This window comes from Herpailurus yagouaroundi, unplaced genomic scaffold, assembly GCF_014898765.1.
Source record: "Herpailurus yagouaroundi ecotype Mexico unplaced genomic scaffold, PumYag 218, whole genome shotgun sequence".
NCBI classification, from domain to species: domain Eukaryota; kingdom Metazoa; phylum Chordata; class Mammalia; order Carnivora; family Felidae; genus Herpailurus; species Herpailurus yagouaroundi.
In genome coordinates this window covers 5332149-5347613 of record NW_024412449.1, presented here as the reverse complement: position 1 = coordinate 5347613, position 15465 = coordinate 5332149, and the positions used below count along the sequence as shown (strand labels likewise).

The window sequence follows — 15465 nt, the reverse complement described above, 5'->3', positions numbered from 1 at the left end:
AAAAATAAGGGAATATGAAAAAACACACACATGAAATTCCAGCATGTTTTTTGACAGAACTTGACAAGCTTATCCAATTTATATAGAAACGCAAAAGACTCAGAAGAACCAAAACAATTTTGAAGAAGGAGAACAGATTTGGAGGACTTTCACTTACCAAAAATCTATAGTTATCAAGACAGTGTGATACAGGCATAAAGAAAAACAGATCAATGGAACAGAATAGAGTCCAGAAATAAACCACTATATTTATGGTCACTTGATTTTAGATAAGAGTGCTTTAGCACTCTTGTCTAATTTGTTGGGACAAATGATCGTCTTGTCCAATTTGTTGGGAGAAATGATAGTCTTTTCAACAAATGGTGCTTAGACAATTAATATCCATCAGCAAAAGATGAATTTGGACCCTTACCTCATATCTCCACAAAAATCAACTCAAAATGGATCAGAGACCCAAATATAAGAGCTTAAACTATAAAACTTTAAAGAGAAAACATAAAACTTTTATGAGAAAATCTTGAGACCTTGGATTAGGTAAAGATTTCTTAGATACAACACCAAACACACAATTCATAAATTTTAAAATTAATAAGTTGGACTTTATCAAAATTTACAACTTTTATACTTATGAAAATAAAGACAAGCCACAGATTGGTGGAAAATATTTGCAAATCACATACGTTATAAAGGACTTACAAAGGACTCTTACAACAAAGAAGACAAACAATCCAATTTTTGAATGGGCAAAGATTTGAATAGACATGTCACCCAAAGATGATATACAAATGGGTAAAAAACATATGAAAAGACGGCCGACATCATTAATTATTAGGGGAATTCAAATTAAAACTGCAGTGAGATACCATTTCACACTCACAGGAACAGTTATGATAAAAAAAAGACAGACAATAGGGGAGGCTGGGTGGCTCAGTCAGTTAAACAAGCGTCTGACTTCGGCTCAGGTCAGGATCTCACAGTTCATGAGTTTGAGCCCTGCATGGATCAGGCCCTGTGCTGTCAGTGCCAAGCCCACTTCAGATCCTTCTCTGGCCTGCCTCCACTTGCACTCTCTCTCTCTCTCTCTTTCAAAAATAAATGAATAGTTATTTTTTTAAAAAGACAAACAATAGGATGTGGAGAAATGGGAACCGTTATATACTGCTGATGCCAATGTAAGATGGCACCACTTTGGACACAGTATAGCAGTTTCTTAAAAGGTTAAACATAACTTTACCATGTGTGATCTAGAAAGTTCACTCCTAGGTATATATTCAAGAGAAATGAAAAATTATGTCCATAACAAAGACTTTGCAGGTAAATGTTCATAGCAACATTACTTATAATAGCCCAAAAGTAGAAACAAGCCAAATGTCCATCAACTAGTGAATGGATAAACAAAATATAGTATGTCCATACAACAGAATGCTAGTTAACAATTAAAAAATAAAATAAAATGCCAGTACAGGCTACAACATGGATGAACCTCAAAAACATGCTGGGTGAGGCGCGTCTAGGTAGCTCAGTCGGTTAAGCAGCCAACTTCAGCTCAGGTCGTGATCTTGTGGTTCACGAGTTCGAGCCCCACGTTGGGCTGTGCTGACAGCTTGGAGCCTGGAGCCTGCTTCAGATTCCGTGTTTCTGTCTCTCTCTGCCCCTCCCCTACTCACGCTCTGTCTCTCTCTCTCAAAAATAAATTAAAAAATAGCATTAAAAAAAAATTTTTTTTAAAAGCCAAAAACAAAAGACCACATATTGTATGATTCTATTTATATGAAATATCCAGAAAGGCCAATCTATAGAGACAGAAAGTAGACTAGAGGTTGCCTGGAGCTGGGGCTGGGAATAAGGATTAACTGTACCTGGGCATAAGGGATCTTACTGAGACAAGGAAAATGTCTGAAAAGCGGATTATGTGATGGCTGCACAACTCAGCTAATTTACTCAAAATCATTGATTTTTATACTTATTTAGAATTGGTGTCTTTTATGGTATACAAATTAGAATTCACTAAAGTAGTTAAAAGGAAAATTACACATTTGCTGCAAAAGAAATCTAGGAGGCAGGAGAATAAATCAGAAACTAAAAAAGATTGGTAATCAATCCATGGTATGTGGGAAAAGGATGGAAAGAAGGAATGAGGGGCACCTGGGTGGCTCAGTCGGTTTAAGCATTGGACTCTTGATTTTGGTTCAGGTCACAATCTCACAGTTTGTGAGATTGAGCCCCACGTCTGGCTCTGCCCCAACAGTCCCTCCCCTGCTCTCTCTCTGCCCCTCTCCTGCTCACATGCATAGTCTCTTTCTCTGTCTTTCTAAATAAATAAATAAATAAATAAATAAATAAACATTAAAAAAGAGAGAGAGAGGAGGAATGAGGAACAGAGGAACAAGAATAGGGAGAAGGAGTAATGCCTTTTAATTTAATTTAATTTTATTTTATTCTATTTTATGTTTAAAGTTTATTTAAACTTTAAATAGAGAGAGAGAAAGAGAGAGAGAGAGAGAGAGAGAGAGAGAGAGAGAGAATCTCAAGCAGACTACACACTGTCAGCACAGAGCCCAATGTGGGGCTTAATGACACAAACTGTGAGATCATGACCTGAACCAAGACCAAGAGTCAGACGCTTAACCGACTGAGCCACCCAGGCGCCCCTGAGTATGCCTTTTTATATAGTTTTGACTCTCAGCACCATAGTGATACATAGATGAATACATACATATATACATAAGTAAATACACATCTTCTTATGTACATACATATATAATCTAGTATACAGAGGTGGGGGAAGAACACATAAAAAATAGGGTACAAACAGAAACAAATGAACTCAACTGTATTACAAATGAATAACAACCACACTGAAGGAAATGTAGAAAAAAAAAGTACTAACACCAAGTGACTCTGAAAACCAATATATTGGGGCGCCTGGGTGGCGCAGTCGGTTAAGCGTCTGACTTCAGCCAGGTCACGATCTCGCGGTCCGTGAGTTCGAGCCCCGCGTCAGGCTCTGGGCTGATGGCTCGGAGCCTGGAGCCTGTTTCCGATTCTGTGTCTCCCTCTCTCTCTGCCCCTCCCCCGTTCATGCTCTGTCTCTCTCTGTCCCAAAAATAAATAAACGTTGAAAAAAAAAAATTTGAAAACCAATATATTAACTGAATGTTGTAAGGCTAAAAATAAAGATAGCTACAAACAGATACTGTACTCTCGTAAATCTGTTTTACTTGCAAGGCTATAGATTAATAGTGTTGTAAATTATTTATGTGTACACTTGGATTCAACAAACAAGTAACTATCTTGCAGAAAATGAGAGCCACCGTTCTCACTGTTGGAAAAAGAAGTTATGAATAACCAAAGAGGGAGATTCAATGAATCTTGTGGCATTGTTTTGGAATCCAAAGCATCATCAGTGTAAGTCATTGTTTTTAATATATATACAAATGGATAAATATAAGCAATAAATATAGATAAATGTGTATATGTGGGTTAGAATACATACATATGTTTCCTAATTTTGTGCAGTGAGATAGCCTAGGAGCAGTGACATCCCAGTAACAGTAAGAACACCAAGCATTCAGATCTTGGTTTCTATATACCATTTTCCAATAAAAGAAACCAGGGCTCCTTAAAGAAGTGGTTGGTTCCAGGGCTGGGAAGGGAAAATACAAGATGAGTCTGTGGTATCTTATGGTACCAGAAAACAAAGAATTGCCCCCAAAAAGGATGGGGGCATGTCAAAAGGACACAGGAAACAATGTGAAGGAGCTCCCAATGGCTAAAGCTGAAACAATTTGAGCCCAAAACAAATAACTATATATATAATTAAATATCTACCAGTCCATACTGGCATAAATACATAAGTCAATGCATAAATAAATGGGGGAGAAGCAACAAGTCTTCCTTACAGAAGAATCTCAGTTAATAGATGTATATGGAATGAGGGAAATACAAAATTACCAATTATTACATCATAGTAATAATTGTTGCAGACAAGATCCACAGTTGGATGCCAAAATCAGTGGGCAAAGACTTGAGAAGAGGGGCTCCTGGTGACTCAGTTGGCTAAGCTCAGCTCAGATCATGATCTCATGGTTTGTAGGTTGGGGCCCTGCATCTGGTTCTGCTCTGACAGCTCAGAGCCTGGAGCCTAGTTCGGATTCTGTGTCTCCCTCTCACTCTGCCCCTCCCCTGCTTGTGCTTTCTCTCTCTTACAAAAATAAACAAACATTTTTTAAAAAGATTAAAAAAAATACTTGAGAAGTAACAGAGTATTAGCACAGGCTGAATGTATCTACCCTAAGATATGTGTTATTGCAAAAAGAAAAAATAGTAATTTTGCAACAGAGAAACCCAGGATGCACCATCTTTTTTTTTTTTTAATAATTTATTGCCAAGTTAGCTAATACACAGTGTATACAGTGTGCTCTTGGCTTCAGGAGCAGATTCCCATGATTCATCACTTACATACGGCACCCAGTGCTCATCCCAACAAGTGCTCTCCTTCATGCCCATCACCCATTTTCCCCGCCCTCCCCACCCATCAACCCTCAGTTTGTTCTCTGTATTTAAGAGTCTCTTATGGTTTGCCTCCATCTCTGTTTGTAACTTTTTTCCCCTCAGGATGCACCATCTTAACCAGGTGATCAAGGTTAATATCACCAGTAGTGGGACATATTAACATCATGTGTCTCCTCCCCATGTAATGCACTAAAAAGTGTATAATAGCACTTCCATAGTAGCCTTGACAAAAGCTTCTTTTACTTTTTACTTTTACTTTGTGTATTACTACAAATGCATAACCTTAATTTTATTGTGAGGAAACACAGGACATTCACTTATTGTGTCAATTCCTACCATATCAATTCTTATAATGAAAAAACATAACTTCATATGTATTCAAAAGTATTACAAGCATTTAAAAGATCAAACCCCTCTAGGGGCTCGTGGGTTGCTCAGTTGGTTAAGCATCAGACTCTTGATTTCTGCTCAGGTCGCGATCTCATGGTTTGTGAGATTGAGCCCTGAGACAGTCCTGAGATCAAGCCCTTCAATCAAGCCCTTCAATCAGTCCCTGGTAGGATGCAGTGCTGACAGCAGGGAGCTTGCTTGGGATTCTTTCTCCCTCTCTCTCTCTTTCCCTCCCCCACTCATGGCATGCTCTCTCATTCTCTCTTTCAAAATAAATAAGTAAACTTAAAAATAAATAAATAAAAGATACTATTTCATACATTTTCTGTATTGTTTGACTTTTATTCCAATAATACATATTATCATTTTAGAGCCAATTTAAATATATAAAAGCAACAATTCCAGTCAATCATTTTAGTTATTTTAAGCTAAATAGTAGGCTTTTCAGCTATAAACTGTCAGCAATTCAATTCCATGTGTCATACGTCAAGCCCAACAGCTAAGAATAAGGAAATTCCTGCCACTTGTCATTCAACATCATTTACTAAATATGTATTCTAACTCAAAGAAACCATAGCACAGTTTCTGCCCATCTCCACCCCCAGAGAGTATACAGTGACTGGAAAACCAGTGAAAGAGTGAACATTTTTCCCCCAAGCAGGGTACCAACATGTGTGAATTCCAGTACTGTAAATAGAATATTTAATACAGTGAGAGTGTGGTATGGAGGAACCTGCAGAGAGATGTCTCAGGGAGAGGTAGTCTTTCGGTGAGAGATGGCTGCCTATCTCTGGGAAAACACGAACTTGAAGAAACACAAGGGCTTTAAGGATAGACTACCAACCCCATTTGCTACGAACCTGACCAGGAGCATGTCTCCTCTGATAGGAGAGGCAAGTTTTGCTCCTCATGCACAAAGTATAAATATCAGGATTTCTCACCAAAGAAGGACATCAGGAGGCTGAGTGAATACAAGAGATATGGGTCCAGGGACAGAGATAGGGTAGACGTCTGACTTTCTTTCACTTTTCTTTTAACTGTGTTATTATGGCCACAAGCCCCCCTCTCAATTCCCCAGGGGCCTCAGGGTCTCACATCTGAGGGATAGGAATGTCAGAGCTCCCCTGAAGAGCCCCGCCAGTTCCAATATGCCATGATTTCCATCCCCAGGAATAGCCTCCTCCTTTCAGTACCCAGTCTCTGGCTAGTTCTGAATTTCAGAATTCATGACACTGGCCCAGAACACAGGATGACAGAGATCAGACTTTAGCTCAAAGATCTGGAACTCCAAGGGCTCAAGGTATCCCTCTGCCTACATCTTTCCAGGGTGAACATGCAGCTTCAAATAAGGCTGGCGCTTGGTGTACCTCTAAAGTTTGGGAGGTCACAACGCCAGCCTGAAGCCAAGAACAAGATGGAGCCTCCAGAGCCAGCAGTGGAGGGCAAGACTCCTGCACTCAGACTCCTGGGCGAGGGTGTAAACTGCCCCAGGGAGGCGCAGGATCAGCCCTTCCCTGGCAGGCACGGCTCTCCTGATTGGGGCTTTCTGCTCCCAAACTGATAGGCACCAAAAATACTAAAGCACTTCTTTTCTTTTTCACAAGCCAGACAAAAGGACATTTCGGAACCACATAAAACTGTATGATCAGCTCTAGGAAAGACCTGATGTTCCTAGTGCTTTAAGGGTCTGAAATGGATTTTGGGGGTGGGTGGTATGACCTGGGGGGGGCAGAGGAGCAGCACTTTTACCAACATGAGTGGTCACTACAAGTGCTGAGGAGGTAGGGAGCTTCACCTGCTGGCCCACTCACCACAGGTACCCCAGTCACTTACCCTCACACTGCCTGCCGTCCCCTCGGTAGCCAGGCTTGCAGGAGCACTTGTAGGAGGTGAGTGTATTCTGACAGAGGGCATTGGTGTGGCAGTCATCTAGCCCTTGGGCACACTCGTCCACATCTGCAAAAGAGCATAGCAAGCACTTGGTATGGTGCCCCAAGCCCTCTGTGATCCGGCCTTGGTCCTCTGGTAGCTTCACCTCCCACCAGAACCCCCCCCCCTTCACTCCTCATCAGCTAAACTCTTTGGGAACCCCGGGATGAACCATACCACTTCCAGGCTCCTTTCCCAGGCACAGCCTGTTCCCTTTGACTAGAATACACCCCCCCACACACACACCCACACACCCTTTTCACTCACCTTCTCCAAGAAGCCTACCACGATCCCCCAGTGTAGGTGGGTGTCCTCCACGACCTGCTCCCATATTTATCTCCTTTCATAGCACATATCACACAGAATTGTCACTCTCTGTTTTCCTGCCTGACCTCCCCTCTAAATGGTGTCTTGATTACAGACTGAGTGGGTGTCCCTGATGCCAAGCACAGTGCCTGGCACATGAGTAGGCAATAACAAATGCCTGTTGAAGGAAAGACCAGTTTGGCAACAAAACAAAACAAAACACTGTGAAAACCAGGCAATGTCAGCTTTCTCAGGGTTTGGGGGATGGGGGAGTAGCTTGCCCTGGGCTCTGACCACACCATCCCCAGCCCTCAGATGGAGGTGCAAAGTGGGAATGGTTCCCACACCCCATCAACCAGCTGCTCACCCTGTCAACCTGGAAACCGGCCTTGGTGGAAGTATTTCCTGGGTTGACACCACTCCAGGATGTTAATTAAAAACAAAAGTTTTGAAAATATTACGAGTCCTGTTAATACAGAACGTCCAGAGTACTTTTCTCTGTCAGCAGAAAACAAAACAAAACGAAACAAAACAAAAAACCCAGGTTTGTTGCAGCTTACGGGGTATTCCCGGATGGATCCTCAACCGGCAGAAAACTCTCCGGAGCCAACCCTGAAGCCGGCCGAACTTCCCGGCCCCAGAAGAAAAGAAGGAGCAAAGCTGCCGAGACCTCACGGACGTACCCCGCCCGGGGCCCTCAGTTTCCCCATCTACACAATGAGGAGCCGGACCCCGGTGACTCCGGTGCCCTCCGTCTTTCTCAGCGGGTGAGAGTCTGACTAGCAGGCGCTCTCCAGGGACCCCGGGCGGCGGGACCGGGCTGGGAACTGTCATTACCCCCGTGTCCGAGGCCGGGCCGCAGCACTCAGGCCCTGGGCCTCTAGCCCAAGCGGTGGTGGTTCCGTGGCCTGGCCCGCGGGTGAGGCCCCAGGGGAGCGGGGGCCACGCGGAGCTTCCGCAGCCGAGCCCGGGGCGGGCCAGCGCGGCGCGACCCCACCAGGGGACCCGGGACCCCTTCCCGCCGCCGGCTCCGCATGCCCCTGCCAGGTGCGTCCCCGAGGCTCCGGAGGTGCGGACACTCACCCTCAGGCGGCCCTGGGGCGCGGCTCCGGCCGGGCGGGACGGCCGCGGTCAGCAGCAGCGGCAGCAGCAGCGGCAGCAGCGCCCCGGCCGTCCCGGGGCAGCCGCGGCCCAAGACCCCCATGGATGGCGCGGCGGCTGCGGGCAGAGGCGGCGAGCGTGGCGGCGGCTCCGGGAGGTGTGTGCGGGCGCCCTGCCCGCCGCGCTCTGACACCCCCGGCCCGGCCCCGCCCGGCCCCCGAGCCCCGGCCTCATTTTCACACGGTCCTCCCCGGGCCGGGGCGGGCGGCGCGGGGGGCAGTGCCTCCCCTCCCGTCCCCCTCCCTTCCCCCTCCGGGCTCGGGGTGGAGGGGGCGCGGCCGTGGTGGCCGGAGGGCTGCTGTCAGCGTCCCCAGTGCAGGCCCCGTCGCCAAACCCGCTGCTCCTGCACCCCCGCTGCTCCGTTCCAGCCCTCAGAGCCTCGTGCTCTGCCTGTTTGCAGTGCCCTACAACTTGACCCAGTCCCTCTTTGTGAGGACAAATAGCACTCTGGCCTGAAATATTCGAGGCTCCCAGAAAGTGTCCTGTGTAGCTCAGAATCCTATACTCCCTGAACTCCAAGGCCACCTGTAGGGCTTTCCCACCTCTCCACTTGGGGTGAGTAATGTGGTTGAACCCTCAGGAGATTCAGGGGAGACAACCCCAGCTTCCCTGCTCACCTTCACACACACTCTGCACCCTTCTCCATTCTGTCCAGCCCAAGCCTTCTGTGATCCCCAGCCCCAGGCAGTGTCCCACCTGTCCCACTGAGGCACTTGCTTAGACTGTGCCTCTCTGGTGCACTAATGGGCCAGGAATCACAGCAGAAGATGCTCATCTCACTGAACACTAGTTCAATGTGTATGTACAGGGCAGCCAAAACGTGAAGGGAAAGGGGGCTAGAGGTCAAAGGTGAGCACCAAGGACAAGAAACCACCAATTTTGCCTGAGGCACAGATGGTATCTATGACCACCTGAACTCATAATGTCAGTTGGGCCAGCTGCAGATGCAGGTGGCAAATGTGAGCTGGCCCTCCAAGCAAGACAGTCCTTACAAGGGAACCCATGTATACAGGGACTTCCCATACCCCCCTTGCCACGGATGACAGAGCCCACTACACTCAGCATCACTCCAGGAACAAATGCCGCTACAATTTCGAGATGCAAGAAAATACTGAGTGGTTTTAATCAGAGCTCCTCTTTATCCAATTTTCTCCTGTAAATATACATACATACATACATACATACATACATACATACATACATACGTATGTATGTGTATGTGTGTATATATTTACAGGAGAAAATTCAATAATGGATATATATGAATAGTGTATATATAGATCTATCTATTCACACACACAAACACACCTTTGGTAATCAGAAAAAAAATAAACATCACAAAAAATACCCACCTAACTCATGCACAAAAACATGTCTTCCTGGGGTCCATGCCCTTCCCAGAGCTCTCCACTCTGTAGCACTACACCCCGACTGCGGCCCCTGTCCTTCCCATGCCCATGGGCCTAGGTGAAGACTGCCTCTTTGGGCCTTCATTGTTAGTGCTGCTGCCTGATGGAGAATCTGAGAAAATAACTTTTCTGTGGTTGTTTTTCTTTTGACCTTTTCATCCCCAGTGAAGGCAGGCAGGTTGCATCCCTCTTTCTGTCTTTGCCCCTCCCTCCTATCCCCTTTTGTTTGGTACCGAGAGACACTCCGCTATTTTTAGTCATAAGGATGGTTTTTACACATTTGTAAATCTTCACTTAGTGAAATGTTCCCTCCGCCTTTGTCTTTGTGTCCTTAATGGTAGCCATAAATTACCGCTTTCTTTTCTCTTCGCTGCATCAGGCTTCATTGCTTTTGAAATGATCAAAGTTATTTTCTTTTAAAATCCAACTAGAAACTGCCCATTGTGTGGCACAGACCTCTTTAGCTCCAGTCAAAGCATAGAAATACATAAAGCTGCCCATTAAACTCTATGGAGCCTCCTCCAGCCCCTTGTGCCTGGTAAAGAAATAAGACATGTGCTGTTCTTTCCCTTCACCATTTCCCCAAGTTTATGTTTCAGGAAGAATACAAATTAATTATGATAAGACCCAGTGTTTTGCTTAAGAGGGTCAGTTTTGTCATGTTTCCTGGAAAAGTTCACCACTGGCGCAAATCTCAAAAAATGTTCTGAATCCTATTTTGTTTGCCCCGACTTCCACACAAATGTGCTTTCAGCTGGTTGGCTCCCAGACTCCTGGGCAACCTTTCTGACACTTCAGATTAAAGTCAGTATGGTTTACAACTGGAAATTTCCATAGGGGAAAGGCTCCAGGGGAAATTTGTGTTCAAATGTCAATGTTTTCAGTGTTCCAATGTCAGGAGGGACTTGGTGAGCCCTGCACTAGCTGCCATCTGCCCTCTATTGTCCAGCTGAGGTCTCCACAAACTTCTCTGAGAGGCCACAGCCACTGTCCCTAGACTGAGGCTGTATCTCCCTCCTCCTCTCCTTCTCCCTTGCCTCAGGCTGAGAGGCCAGTGAACAAGACCTCAGAGGGAAGATAGCCCCAATCAGCCCATCTCACCCGTGTGGGCTTCTAGCACAGAAAGACTGTGGAGACAGAAGACCCTGGGTGCCTCTGCACCATGTATGGCTAGGTTAAACTCTGTATTCACTGGACCCCTTTCAATGCCCATCTTTTTTTATTTCTCAGCAGCTTTTGGAAACTCTTTTTGCAAACTCCTTTTCCCTGGATTTTCATCACAGCAGGCCAAGCTCCTGATTTTTCTCCCACCTCTCAGGAAATGCCTTCTCAATCATCTTTCTGGGATCCTCTTTCTACACCCCCTTCCTGAAAGTTCACCCATTCCCTTGTTTCCATAACAGAAATATCCAGCTTGGATCTCTTCCCATAACTTCAGTTCCATGTATCCAATTGCTTACTGGATACCTCCACCTTGATCTCACATAGGTCTCTCAGATTCAAGATGTTCAAAAAAGAGCTCATCTTCTGCCTCAAACCTGCTCCTTTCTAAGTGCTCCCTCTCTCAGAGAAGGGTGCCACCATTCTGCCAACACCAAGTCAGAGACCTGGCGGCCATCCTAGACTCCATTCCCTCCCTACTACATGCAAACAACTGTGTCAAGTCTATCTTCTTATCATCTCTCAGAACCATCCTCTCCCTCCATGCAAGCCTCCAGAATTCAGGGCCTCATCATCCCTCACCTGGTCTATTACTCCTAGTCTGTGATTCCTTACTAGTCTGTCTACAGTCTCACCCATCTTCCATAGGGGATGCCAGAGTAAAATGGAAATTTCATCCCACTGTTTCCAGTCTTCCTCAGGCTAAAGTCAAAACTCCCTTGATGCAACCACTCTGGAGAACTGTTGGGCGGTAGCTACTAAGACAAAAACGTGCCTACACACTTCTAGGTATATACCCAAGAGAAATGAGTACACATGTTCACCAAAAGACATGTACAAGAATGTTCATAATAGCTATAGTCACACTAGCACAAAACTGGAAATAACCCCAATGGCCGTCAACTAGAAAATGCATAAGCAGATTGCTGGATATTCATTCAATGGAATACTATGGAGCAATAAAATGAACAAAATCTCAGACGTTCAACAACACAAGATATCTCATGACCATCACATTGAGTAAAAGAAGCCAAACACAAAAATGCTAAAATTGTACAAGTCCACTTCTCTGAAGTTTAAGAACAGACAGAACTAATAAACAGCAACTGAGGCCAGAATAGTAGTTCCCTCTGAGGATGGGGATTGACTGGGAAAGGCATGAAGGAAACTTCTGGAATGCTGGAAATGTTTTAGGTCTTGATCCGGGTGGTGATTGTATGGATTTATATACATATGTAAAAATTGAGATGTTGGCTTAAACTTAATGCACTTTACTGTGTTTTACCTAAGTAAGCTGAAACAAGAACTGCCTAGTCAAAGACTTTTATGATCTGATCCCATTCTACTTTCCAGCTTCTCTCCTATCATTCTCTCACAGGCTATGCTCCAGAGACATCAAACTACTTATACCAGTAGTTTATCATTTTTCCTTCATACATCTTTTCTTTTGCCCACACTCTTCCCTGGCCTAAAAAACATGGAAGTGGGTCTCAAATATTTAGGGGTGCCTGAGTGGCTCAGTCAGTTAAGCATCTGACTTCAGCTCAGGTCATGATCTCACAGTTCATGAGTTCAAGCCCTGCATTGGGCTCTCTGCTGTCAGCATGGAGCCCGCTTCAGATCCTCTGTCCCTCCTCTCTCTCTGCCCCTCCCCTGCTCACATGTGTGTACGCACTCTCTCCCTCTCTCAAACATAAACAAAAATAAAACTTTAAAAACTAAATATTTAGCAAATGAAATGATACATCTTATCCAGTAATATGAATATTACTATACCTCAGAGAAAAAGGTGTTTGCTGAGATGTCCCCCCAAAAGCAATGAGGTATGGATGAAAGTTCCGAAGTCTGCAGGTTAGCAGTTCCTAAGAATTAATGCTAAAAGGAAAACCTATCTATTCTTGTTCACCTGTTAATTTCTCCTCCATGGATGGCTTTCACATTTCCTGAAAAACTTTTTCAATATGTCTGAGCTGGATGTGAGGTAGCAAATGTTTCTAGTTGCCTACTCATCCCCATCTATTCCTTTCTCTTTCTTAACAGTTAGTCATCCCTTCCTAAGGCAGGCCACGTTCCTGAGGGAAGCTGCCCCATCCTCAGCTTCAGGCTCTGGACTTGGCTGAGACAGTATCTTTCATTCTATTCCCCTTGCAACAGTCATGGGTTCAGGGATAAGCATATGACAGTACTCTAATCAAAGTGAAGCTCAGTCCCTTTGCTTGAAAGGCTGGAATGGAAGTGTTCTCTTTTCTTCCGGGGATGTGGATGCAGTGAGTGAGAAACTGTAGTAGCCATCTTGGTACCAACCTGAAGAGGGTAAACCAAGGGAAACACTAGAGCCAACCCAGAGGCACTCCCCACCTCAGGGTCTCTAGTTCTATGTGCCGGTGCACATTCTTATTGTTTGAATTGGGCCTGTTTCTTTGTTTTCAAATTGTGGTAAAATATATGCAACATAAAATTTACCATTTTAACCATTTTTAAGTGTACAATTTAGCAGCATTGTGCAACTATCAACACCATCCACATTCAGATCTTTTCTCATCTGCAAAACTGAAACTGTTCCCATTATACAATAACTGCTCATCGCCCTACCCCAACCCACTCCAGCTCCTGGCAACCACAATTCCACTTTCTGTTTCTATGAATTTGACTACTCCAAGTTTCCTTATATGAATGGAATCATGCATTATATGTGGCTGGCTGGTTTCACCAAGCATAAAGTCTTCAAGGTTCCTCTATACTGTAGCCTGTGTCAGAATTTCCTTTTTTGTTTTTTAAAGTAAATGCACAATTTTTTAAAGTTTATTTATTTATTTTTGAGAGAGAAAGTGTGTGTGCACGTGTGCGTGCAAGTGGGGGAGGAGCAAAGAGAAAGAGGGAGAGAATCCCAAGCAGGCTCTGCACAGCAGCATGGAGCCCAATGTGGGGCTCGAACTCACGAACTGTGAGAACATGACCTGAGCTGAAATCAAGAGTCAGGATGCTTAACCGACTGAGCCACCCAGGTGTCCCTTTCCTCTCTTTTAAAGTCTGAATAATATGCCACTGTATGTGTATTTCACATTGTGTTTATTCACTCATCAGTGGGTTGCTTCCACCCTTTGGCTATTGTGAATAATATGATTATGAGTATGGGTGTACAAGTATCTTTTTATGTCTCTGCTTTCAATTCTTCTGAGTATATATCCAGAATTGGAATTGTTGGATCATAATAGCAATTCTATTTTTAATTTTTTTAAGAACTTCAATACTGTTTACCATATCAGCTACACCATTTTTCATTCCTACCAGCAATGCACAAGAATTCCAATTTCTCCATATCCTCGCCAAAACTTAGTCTGTTTTGTTTTCATTTTTTTTTTTAATGTTTATTCACTTTTGAGGGAGAAAGAGTGTGAGCAGGGGAGGGGCACAGAGAGAGGGAGACACAGAACTTGAAGCAACTCCAGGCCCTGCATTGTCAGCACAGAGCCAGATGTGGGGCTTGAACCCACAAACCATGAGGTCATGACAGGAGCCAAAGTCAGCTGCTTAACAGACTGAGCCACCCAGGCACCCCTGTTTTGTTTTGTTTTGTTTTGTTTTGTTTTGTTTTGTTTTGTTTTAAATAATAGCCATCCTAATGGATGTGAAGGGGTAGTTCACTGGGTTTTTTTTTTTTTTAATTAGGTTTTCTGTTATTTACAGCCCCCAAATATTCCTAGTCAGTTCCATATAAGCCTCCACTGGGAAACTTTGGCTGAGTAGCAGGTGATCCTCTCAATGAAGTGGAAGAAAGATAGTTGGGTAGAATTGAATCCTCTTAGGAGCCTAAGAGATAAATGACTGTTTTATTTACAAGGTTGATGTTATCTTGGTGTAAATGCCAGGACTCCATTTATTTTATTCAATGGTTCTAAAAACCACATCAACATTCTCTTTTGCTTAGAGAGGGTTACAAATCCTTCCAGTAAATACTTACTTAAAAATGATAATACTTAACATTTGAGTGAATACAAAATGTCAGATGCTATTCTAAGTACTTCATGTGCATTAGCTCATTTTATCCTCATAGAAACTCTGTGAAGTGGATATCACCATTATCTTTATTTTACAGATGTAGAATCTGAAGTGAAGAGAGGTTAAGTAACTTGCTAGAAAGTGGCAGATCAGGACACAATGCCAAAATGTCTGCCATCAGATCTTTCTTCTTAACCACTGCTCTGTACAGCCCACATGTGCCAGGCATTGTGTTAGGCATTATACAAGGCACAAAGATGAATCAGAGGCAAATCCTGCCCTCAAAGACCTAAAAGTCCATTCTCAATACCTCTTCCAAAATATACAGTGACAATTCCTGCTTATGGGGCACCTGGGTGGCTCAGTAGGTTAAGTGTCTGACTTCAGCTCAGGTCATGGTCTCACAGTTTGTGAATCTGACGCCCTCATCGGGCTCTGTGCTGAAGCTCAGAGCCTGGAGCCTAATTCAGATTCTTTGTCTTCCTCTCTCTCTGCACCTCTCCCACTTGCACTGTCTCTCTAGCTCTCAAATAAACATTAAAAAAATTTTTTTTAATCTTTAGTGAAATCAACTAGAAAAAATAAATTAGAGGTA

General features: G+C 44.1%; 1 protein-coding gene across 5 annotated transcripts in view; it reads right to left on the bottom strand.

Annotated features, from left to right (window-relative positions):
- SCUBE2 (signal peptide, CUB domain and EGF like domain containing 2) overlaps positions 1 to 8583 on the bottom strand; it is a 67426-nt gene extending 58843 nt beyond the window's left edge. The window contains exons 1-2 of one of the 5 annotated variants that reach the window (XM_040456928.1): positions 8224 to 8583; positions 6739 to 6861 (exon numbers count right to left, since the gene is read on the bottom strand). In XM_040456928.1, the coding sequence (XP_040312862.1) occupies positions 6739 to 6861; positions 8224 to 8344 (244 nt within the window). In that variant the 5' untranslated portion in view covers positions 8345 to 8583. The other 4 variants (XM_040456931.1, XM_040456930.1, XM_040456927.1 and 1 more) reach the window with 4 other exon arrangements.
- Positions 8584 to 15465: the final 6882 nt, after the last annotated feature.